Consider the following 10,163-nt stretch of genomic DNA (forward strand, 5'->3'; position numbering starts at 1 on the left):
CAAGAAGGTACCAAGCTCGATATAGGGTTTTCTCTGGTTGAAATGACGACGAGGGAGGCTACAATGGGTTATAATTTTTTAAATAGGATGCAAAATCCCAAAAATTAGGGTTTTCACTAAACAGACTCAACTCGTCGAGTAGGCTTCATAATCCACACGTCATGATCAACTTCTACACGAAGAGTTGGAGCAGCCAACTCGTCGAGTAGGTATAAAAATATGAATATAAAAGCTTTAAATTTATTCCTTAGAATCAGGTGTTACACCAATATGGTATGACGAGTTGAAATATACCCCAGGGCGGGGTCCAATATGATATGTACGTGTTGAAATATACCCTAGGGCGGGGCCTATTATGACATGATCGAGTTGGAATATACCCCAAGGCGAGGCCCTAGGATGGGCCCATACTTGCTATTTGGGTTGGATTATACCCCAGAGCGTGGCCCAGTTATATGTTTGCTATGTGATATTTTTAGGAAAACTCACTAAGCTGTTGCTCACCGTTTGTATTATGGTTTCAGATACTTCCGGTTCTAAAGGGAATGACCCGACTTGATGACGCAACATTCACTCCCCACCATTTTCCGCATTTATTGTTATTGTCACTCTAATGATTTTATATGATGATGATTATGTAATGAATTTTGGAATCGAACTTATGATTGTAAACCTTATTTAAAAATGAAAAATTTTCTACTGGTTTTGGGCTGTTACAGAGGTGGGACCCATTGTATTGTTATAACAATATTAATAGTTATAAGAAATAAATTAATTAAAAAAGAAATTAAAAATGACAAAATAGTCTTTTTATATAGGACATGGACCAGCCACACAACAAAAACATACTATGGGGTCTGTCCGAGTTTAAAAAAATGTTAGGATCCAATTATGCAAATTACCTTAAACAATAAGGACCAATCTTGTAATTTACCCTAAAATTAGTGAAATTTTGATTTTTCTTTTATAACTCAACCATCGGAAATGCTCTGAAAATAAAAACTGCCTCCAGCTCCTCCTTCAACATCGACGGACACCTTCTTCCTCCACCATTAGCCGGCCATCAGACCTACCATCGACGTCGACCAGAAGCGCCTCTCCGCCGTCAACTCCTCTGCGCCGATCTCTTCTTCTCGTCCCCGACGGTACGTCTATTTCTATTTCGATTTCGATTTTGACCTAATCTACAACAGTACCTCGAACGTAATTTCTTCCCTTTTCCTGTCTTTTGGCACCACCTTAATACTGATTTGTTGATTAATCTGCAACACTACCTCGATTTCGAGTTTAACCTAATCTGTACATTGTCTTGTTTTGTTCCAGTTCTATACACCGACTGTTAGAGAAAAAAATAATTCAATAATGGAAGCCAGTTGGTTGAATTTTTGAATAACTGATCTTCAAATATGATGCTTGTAATTAGGAAATTCGATACTTTTCATGAGTTTCTGTCTAGTGTTTATTAGTTTCACTTTGGCGAACATCTATATCAACTAATCAGAATTTGATCCCATATCTGATTTAGAACAGCAGACACATCAATGCCTGCAGAATCATGTATTTTTGGCTAATTCGATGCAGTATGTATGATGGATCATGGATGCTTATGTAGGCTTTAGAAACTGATATCTTCTTGTCAACTTAATTGACATTCAGGATACATTTAATGTATTTAAGTCTATCCATAATCACTTGACAGAAGATTGAATTATTGTTTTTAGGACATGTATACTTGCGCTTATATTTGAGTTATTGATTGTTGTGATGTTTATAGGGTTCTCCTAAGTTTTAATTGACATTTTTATTTCAGGAAAACCTATTGTAAATGGCAACAGCAACTTATCCACCTCCTCCACCATATTACAGACTCTACAAAGATTATGAACAAGACCCCACCTCTGCTCCAGAACCTCCCCCTCCTATTCAAGGAACTTACCTCTTATATGGTGCCAATTACACTGTAAGCTCATCTTCTATACTTACTCAAATATTATATTTTTCATTATACACATTGTCAAATTTGATTCTTTTATATACTAATTTTGTTTGTAGACTGATGATGTATTGCCAAGTTTGGAGGATCAGGGTGTTCGCCAGCTGTATCCAAAAGGCCCAAATGTTGGTATGTTATAGTTCCATTTTCTTTCTGATTTTTCCATAATTGGTATTTGCATTTTCTATTAATTGAATTAGTTTTATAGATTTCAAGAAGGAATTGAGGTCGCTAAATAGGGAACTGCAGCTGCATATATTGGAGTTAGCTGATGTTTTGATAGAGAGGCCATCACAATATGCAAGGAGAGTGGAAGATATTTCTCTTATATTCAAGAATTTGCATCACCTTCTTAATTCATTAAGGCCACATCAGGTAGAATTATGTCCGATTAAAATTTTAATTTACTTAAGTTGTTAATATTTCAAGACCAATTCACTTAAATACCCAAAACACCCCTTTTTTTCAGGCGAGAGCGACACTTATTCACATACTTGAACTACAGATACAAAGACGAAAGCAAGCTGTGGAGGACATCAAAAGGCATGTTTTGTACATTTTATGTCAACACTCAGTGTTTGGTATGATGGAATCGGTGAAGGAATGGAATGGAATGGCTTATTCCATTCCATCCAACGAAATAGACCCTTAGTTTAAGAAGTGTTTGTATGAATAAAATGATTTTTCATATGAAGTATTCCATTATATTGTGTCGCGATACTTTTTCTCATAGTCTTATTTTTATGTTTGCCTTTTGTAGGAGGAGAGAAGAAGCACAAAGACTTCTCAAGGAGGCACTTGGGACATTGGAGGGACAATAAAAATATGAATGTTTAACTACCAAATCAACAAGTGGAGGCTTTTTATTTTTTTGTGACCTAGCACCTAAGATTTCTATGGTTGTAAATGTTTCACATGAGTCTTTATTTTTATTATAGTAGAGTACATTTTAGAAAAGGAAACCGAGCATTCGACACAAATTTAATGTTGAACCCTAATTTTGTTTCTCATTTTCTGTTTAATTACAAAAGATGTCGAGACATGGTAAGACAGGTGGAGTTCTAGTGGTTGTATGTTTGATGATGAAGATGAGGACATTTATATTTTTTGTATAGATCAAGTGGTTCTATCTTTTTGGGTGTGATGAAAATTTACAGTTTTTGTCTCATTAACACCGGTCTGACTTTTAGATACATGTCATGTATTGGACTTTCAGATAAAGTCCAATACATGACAAACGTAATATAAGCAAAATGGGCCAGATGGGGACCAAGTACGTGGATTGGTCATCTTAGAGGAAGTATGCAATTTGAGGATTGTTTGAATATTTGAGCTAGGCAAAAGACCAAGTTGTGCATAATTTCATATTCTTTTGGTAGATATTTATAATGTAAAAATATATTAATTGGATGATGTTGAAGTTCATTTTGTTCCAATGGTATTATCATTAGGTTATTATGAATTTATGATCATGTGGTTAGATTGCCTATGATGGAGATTAAGTGGGGGTGATTTGTCAATAACGTATTTTTGAGTGTCTAAATTGATGATATTAGAACTTGGTGGACTATAACTGTCAGGAGTTGACATTCAAAGGGGTAAAAATAGACATATTGTCTAAGTTCAAGCCACGTAGAACCTTAGAAGTTTCTGGAGACAAAGCTGACCCTAAAAAACTCTGTTGCGTGAAATTTAATCAAGTTAAATCGCTGCGGATTAAGGCACGGATATAGCTCGATCGATTTTGCTGCAGGTATTGTTGTAATGTTCTTCGTCATAGTTGTACGTAGTTGATGATTTATTTTTAAGCGTATGTATTTTCTCACATTTGGAATTTAATTGCAATTTTGTGTATGTTGATATGTTTTGATAATCTGATGAAATGTTTCTATTAATTAACCGTTATCGTGATCGCCGTGTGATTATAATCTGTAGGTATTTCTCTGATTTCTTCGTAGTTTAGTCTTATATGATTTGGATCTTGTTTGCAGTTCCTCATCAAAATTTTTGTTAGATCAATCGCTATTTTTGTTCCTAGTTTATACTCGAAATACATCAATCTATTCATACTTGTAATTATTCGGTTTTAGCGTTTCGTAAATTTATGCATCTATTCCCTCTTTCAGTTTCATCCTCACGTATTGATTCTCATAGTTATTACCTCGAATGTATCAATCTTTTCATCCTTGCTATTCGCCTTCGCGTTTGCTGAATTTTTACGCTTGTATTCGCTCTTCGTTTATTTCACATTGATTTTTGTTAGATCAACCGCATCTATCTCTTTTCATGCTTGTTGATTGCTGTTTTAGGTCCATTACATTGCAGATTAGATTTTAGTGTTTTAAAAACACTAAATCGAGGATTATGAGGTAATTGTAGTTCATTAGTCATTACAATCAACATTCTTTAACATATATTGGCTTAATTTCATACAGGGTGAAGAATGAGGGGTAGAAGTTACAGCTACAGCCCTTCACCACCAAGGTACCATAGCAGAAGGAATCGAAGCCCTAGCCCAAAGCGTCATGCTAGAGATCTTCCTACTAGCCTATTGGTTCGCAACCTTCGCCTTGATTGTAGGTTTGTTCCAACATTCTTTCTTTTTGTGATTAATATTTAAAATATAAACAAATAGTCATTATATATATTGTTTTTTGATCATCACTCATTTCACAAACTCATTGTTTGCAGACCAGAAGATCTTCGTGTGCCATTTGGAGAGTTTGGCCCTCTGAAAGACGTTTACTTGCCACGTGACTACTATACAGGGTGAGCATAGTCTTAACTGAAAACTGGTTTGTTTATTACAAGTGTTGAAGACAAATCAAGTTAAAAAAGATTATTATGAAGACTGAAGAAAGTTGGTTATAAAACATTGTGAAGAACTTCACATTAAAACCTTCACTATACGTAAGGTTAGCATTCGTATTTGATGAAAATATTTGGCTCAAGCTTTTGCCGGATATTGAGCGAATTACAAAACAAAACCATTATATTTTGGGGTTTTACCATTTATACTTTTGATGCTACATATGTTTTAATTTTATAATATTTATCTACAGAGAGCCACGTGGATTTGGTTTTGTTCAGTTTCTGGATCCAGAAGATGCTACAGAAGCCAAATATCAAATGGATGGTCAGATTCTTCTTGGTAGGGAGCTGACAGTTGTGTTTGCTGAAGAAAATAGGAAGAAGCCTTCAGACATGAGAGCAAGAGAACGTTTTAGGTAATAAAATTATTAATATTAATATTTATTTATTTAGGCAATGAAAATTGATGTCTGAATATGATGAATACAGGGGACGATCTTATGATCGTAGAGTGTCTTCTTCTTCTTCTTTCAACCGTTATTCTCGTTCCCCGCCACGTGGCAGATCATATCACCATTCTCCTCCTAGACGCCGTCATCATTACTCAAGGTAAGCAGTTTAATGTGTTATGATCTTGACACGTAGGACAGATTTAAATTTTGAATGTTATTTTTTATTTTTGTCACGTAGTGGCATGTGAACACAATGATAATCTCTGCCACGTAGGACAGAATAGATACATGTCTACCCAATTAAAACGCAACATGTATAATAATAGATGGTTGTGATTATTGAGAAATTGACATTAACTGTTTAATGAGTTGATGTGTTTGGATATGGAATAGGTCAATCTCACGAGACCGAAGCTACAGGGACAGATACAGGTCTTATTCAAGGTCTCCATATGGTTCCTGGAGTCCCGAAGGTTATTAGTTGACAATTAACAGAGTCTTAATTTCTGGATTAACAAATTCCGTTATGGAATCTGGATGTTGATTTTGCGTGAACAACTTGATATAATATATGCATCTAGATATTTACTTGTTTCAAACTTATTTCTGTCTCTTCGAAATTGTAGAAGACATTTAAGATGTGCCACAACTATCATATCCGCATCTTTTTTTCCCATCATTTCAGTAGTACAGATTTAATTTCAAAGGACACAAAAAAGGCTGGTAAAAGCATTTATATATTTTGATGATTTATGATTTAACCATTATATTTCCGGAGAAGCCTATTAAGTTTGACAATTTTGTTATTTTTACATGTAATGATCTTTCAAATTTTATTTCGCAAACTAAAAAATAGCTTATAAGACACTCAAACTAGCGTTTTAACAAACTTATTGATTTTTTTTTATTTTTTTATTTTTTTTTTTTAATTTCTTCCAAATATATTTTTTATTATATAAAAAACTGTTTTTATATTATTTTATATGTTTTAACTCATTTATCGGTTAATTTTAACAAATGCCATTTTCATCGACTAGTTAGCTTTTTTTTTTTTTTTTGTTGGTTATATATATATATATATATATATATATATATATATATATATATATATATATATATCAATTAGTTTGCTAAGTAGCCTAATAACATAAAATTTTGTTGGTTTTATTGAAAATTTTAACATTAAACATTCTACAAAAACTAAATTTTGACAAAAGTTACTATTATAACCATTTTAACATATGCTATGGCATATTATAATAAACGGTCGATATAGAAAAATTGTCAAATAGTTAAACTACAAACATAACAGCTTAAACATAAAAATAATCAAAACACAATGTTTTTTTTTTATATATTTTTATCGAAAACTAATCTCACAAATAGCTAACTGGTTTTCTTTTTATTTATTTATTTATTTATCTTTTAAATTTGGTGGGTTCTTTGCCAAACCTTCCGAAACCTTCAATGTTCGTTAGCTCGCCTAAAGTGTATTAGCTTAGCTCACGCATTGCTTTCTTCACTCATACGGCCATATTTGGCACGAAAAAAATTGCAATAAAATAATATGTTGCGATATAAAATTCCTCATAATACGTACTTAGAAAGCTACACAATCTTGTCTTGTATTATAATTTAATATGTTAAACATACTCTTTGAGGTGTTATATTTCAGTCATAATAGAGGATAAGACATACGGATAAGATTCGCGGGGATTTATGTCTATTTAATTTATGTTGTACCTTTTTTTTGAAATTTATTTATTTATGAATAATTGAGATGTCAACTCGTTGTGCCCACTGCCCACTTTATCTTTTATTCGCATTTGTTTACTGTTTGTTTGTGAGGATTGGAAATGGGCGGATGTAAACGTCGACTAGTTTCTAGAAGTATTTGATTTTTTCGTTGGTTATTATAAAGTCGTTTGTAACGTTATCCGCAAGAGACATTTCATGCTATTAATCTAGTGATCACTCAATAATTTAAGACAACAGGTTTATTAATTTATTTTATTTAAAATGGTAAGTCTGATATATTAAACGGTGTCGAAAGGTTGAATTTAATCAGTGAAATGGTAAAGTAGCTATTTTTGTAATTTTTTTTTTTTACAAAAATTACCTAATTTCCACAATAGCCATCCATTCCATAGTTTGTAACGGGGCAGGGGTTGTGAAATCGGGACTAGCTCTCAAATGAGTGTGGCTCAAAAGCGTCCTTGTTTTATGGATTTTCCCGTTTTACAGTGGACCCTTCAAAATGGCTACCCGTTTTAAGTGACTGTTTGAGATTTCTAAAAACAATTTATTATTTATTGAGTTTTAAAAAAAAAACAGTAAAAAAAAATGTTTGTTAATATGAGAATTACTCTTAAAAAACTTCTCATTCAAAAATAAAAAAAGATTTCAATAAGTTAAGATTTTTAAATTTATAAACTCTTTATAATTTTTTTAGTTGTAAAAGACAAAAACCCCTTAAAATATGTATAAGATAAAACAAACATTTAAAAAGAAAGACGAAATTTCATAATTTGTCACTATGGTTTAAAAAATATTTCATTTTGAGGATTATCAAGGAAAACGTCATGCCACCCGCCACCGGTGCATGTGGTTTGCAGAATTACATGAAAGGTTCTCCTGCCGTTAAATCTAACTTTTCTGCTATTAGATTTTAATGAAAAAGACTATTTTACTCTTGTACCAAATTTGCATTATACTACAAACCTCAAAGACTATTTGTACAAATTTGTAAATTTGAAATTATATATATATATATATATATATATATATATATATATATATATATATATATATATATATATATATATATATATATATATATATATTGATTCAAGTAAATAAACTTAAATTCAATAAACAATATCTTAAGCAACTTTATGTTTATATTTATCATTATCATTATTTTACCTTTTGTTTTCTATTTTTTTTAGATAATTTTATTTATTTATTATTATTCTATTGTTTTTATTTATTTTGATTCAAGTATTAAAAAATAAAAAAACAAAAAACAAAAACTCAAACACCAAAATTCTCATATACTCTAATATATTAATACATTTTACAGTTATTTATTTATTTTTGATTTTATTAAAAAATTTTTGTATTATTTTGTTTTCAACTTTTTTTCGTATTATTTTTTAGTTTTTTCATATTTTTATTTTTTTTCGTTGTTTCATTTTATTTTTCATCAATTTGATAACTTTTTTTTTGACATTTTTCAAAAAGTATAAAACGTATGAATATTTTAGAGTATATTTACTCGAATAAAAAAAAATAAAAACATTAAAAAAAATCATAAATATCCATAATTATAAATAAAAATAGAAAATAAATTATTAAAAAGATAAAAAAAAAGTTATCAAATTCTGAGAGATCAAAAAGGGCGCGGATGCTTTATTTATCACCGGGCAAAGATGAATACTATATGGTAGCGGCAAGAAATTCTTTGGCCTTGAATCAGGGTATTTAGGAAGAACAGGTTGTTCCAACTCGATATCGTCAAGAATTTTTGACTATTGCATGGGAACACGTTCATCTTCGAAGTATTTTTTCCTTCCAATATTTTTCTATTGGAGCTTCCCTCATTCCTTTTATTGAGCATAATGATGTGAATCGGGCTTTTAATGAGTTCTAACATGCAACGCCAAGGAGTCCCTCTTTCTCAATCCGAGAAGTGCATTGTTGGAACTGGATTGGAAGGCCAAGTGACTCTAGATTCAGGGGATCTTGTTATAGCCGAACACGAGGGAGAGATTATTTATACAGATACCGACAAGATCCTTTTATCAGGTAATGGGGATACTTTAAGGATTCCATTAGTTATGTATCAATGGTGATATATATATATATATATATATATATATATATATATATATATATTTATTTATAATTTAGATATATACAAATTTTCAAATTTACAAAATTACACAAATGGTCCTTGAGGTTTGTAGTATACTGTAAATTTGGTATAAGGGTAAAATTGTCTTTTCATTAAAATCTAACAAGTGAAAATTTAGATTTAACGGTAGGAGGACCTTTCATGTAATTTTGCAAACCATAGGGACCGGTGGTGTAACATCCCAAATTTCGAGTCCAAAAATTTCATTTTTAATTAAACGATTTATAAAACTTCCATAAGAAAACATAGTGAAGACATATCATTTCATAAAACTAATATCTCATGTCTGAAAACCAAACCATAAATATAATAATGTCAGAGTACGATCCCAAAAATTTCATAATGCGTAAATCCAACGTGTGTGTGTATGATATGCAGCTACTGCGCTGGCTCCTTCCCCTTCGCTGAAGAGGTACTTGATACAAAACTGAAAACTGTAAGCACGAAGCTTAGTGATTTCCCCCACCGTACCGCATACCATACATCACATAACATACATATACTGTTAGGGATATCTGGGTGCCCTACCTACCCTTTCGGTCCTCTCGACCGGATACTGCCTAGCATACTTGGGTGCTGGCCTCCCCTTCGGTCCTCTCGACCGGATACCGCCTAGCATACCTGGGTGTTGGCCTCCCCTTCGGTCCTCTCGACCGCATACTAGTGACTATTTCACCCCTCTACTACTACCACATAACCTGTAACACATAATCATATAATATCTAGCATGACTGGGTATGACTACCCCCTTCAGCCCTATCGACCGGAAATCTTGGGGACTATCTCCCCTACTGCTACTAGCATATAACGTCATATCATATCGACACATAACATATCAGGTAGTAACAAACCTAGATGAATATCACAAAGACAATCATCTAACATACGAATCCTACTAGTGGGTCGGCATTGGTGCCTTAGACCCACTTCTACTGGAAGGTAACTCATCTCGTAAGGCTGGCTGCTGAAAAGCTGATCGGCAAATGTCTGA

The 10,163-nt window shown here is 32.4% G+C and overlaps 2 protein-coding genes across 4 annotated transcripts; both read left to right on the top strand.

The window, feature by feature from the left end:
• Window positions 1-983: 983 nt before the first annotated feature.
• LOC145092578 (mediator of RNA polymerase II transcription subunit 7a-like) lies at window positions 984-3,124 on the top strand. The gene is made up of 6 exons (XM_079030529.1): window positions 984-1,145; window positions 1,811-1,960; window positions 2,053-2,122; window positions 2,202-2,368; window positions 2,463-2,536; window positions 2,754-3,124. Exons 2-6 carry the CDS (start codon window positions 1,826-1,828, stop codon window positions 2,812-2,814), a joined length of 507 nt encoding a protein of 168 aa, XP_078886655.1. The 5' UTR covers window positions 984-1,145; window positions 1,811-1,825; the 3' UTR covers window positions 2,815-3,124.
• Window positions 3,125-3,593: 469 nt separating this feature from the next.
• LOC145092588 (serine/arginine-rich SC35-like splicing factor SCL30A) lies at window positions 3,594-5,855 on the top strand. Of its 3 annotated transcripts, none has more exons than XM_079030535.1 (6): window positions 3,594-3,746; window positions 4,429-4,573; window positions 4,685-4,762; window positions 5,056-5,220; window positions 5,294-5,413; window positions 5,650-5,855. In XM_079030535.1, exons 2-6 carry the CDS (start codon window positions 4,437-4,439, stop codon window positions 5,735-5,737), a joined length of 588 nt encoding a protein of 195 aa, XP_078886661.1. In that variant the 5' UTR covers window positions 3,594-3,746; window positions 4,429-4,436; the 3' UTR covers window positions 5,738-5,855. The 3 variants fall into 3 exon arrangements, with proteins under 3 accessions (XP_078886661.1, XP_078886669.1, XP_078886677.1); XM_079030543.1 differs by having other exon boundaries at window positions 3,732-3,803; XM_079030551.1 differs by lacking the exon at window positions 3,594-3,746 and adding an exon at window positions 3,856-4,362.
• Window positions 5,856-10,163: the final 4,308 nt, after the last annotated feature.

The sequence above is a fragment of the Lactuca serriola genome, chromosome 1 (genome assembly GCF_051521515.1).
Source record: "Lactuca serriola cultivar US96UC23 chromosome 1, Lser_US96UC23_V15, whole genome shotgun sequence".
In the NCBI taxonomy this organism is placed as follows: domain Eukaryota; kingdom Viridiplantae; phylum Streptophyta; class Magnoliopsida; order Asterales; family Asteraceae; genus Lactuca; species Lactuca serriola.

Excerpts from the sequence above, each read along its gene's own strand:
- LOC145092578 (XM_079030529.1), top strand. The coding sequence starts at position 1,826 with ATGGCAACAGCAACTTATCCACCTCCTCCACCATATTACAGACTCTAC. Across the intron at positions 1,961-2,052 it reads TATATGGTGCCAATTACACT|ACTGATGATGTATTGCCAAG; the intron begins GTAAGCTCATCT and ends TTTTGTTTGTAG. Across the intron at positions 2,537-2,753 it reads GCTGTGGAGGACATCAAAAG|GAGGAGAGAAGAAGCACAAA; the intron begins GCATGTTTTGTA and ends TGCCTTTTGTAG.
- LOC145092588 (XM_079030535.1), top strand. The coding sequence starts at position 4,437 with ATGAGGGGTAGAAGTTACAGCTACAGCCCTTCACCACCAAGGTACCAT. Across the intron at positions 4,574-4,684 it reads AACCTTCGCCTTGATTGTAG|ACCAGAAGATCTTCGTGTGC; the intron begins GTTTGTTCCAAC and ends CATTGTTTGCAG. Across the intron at positions 4,763-5,055 it reads CCACGTGACTACTATACAGG|AGAGCCACGTGGATTTGGTT; the intron begins GTGAGCATAGTC and ends ATTTATCTACAG.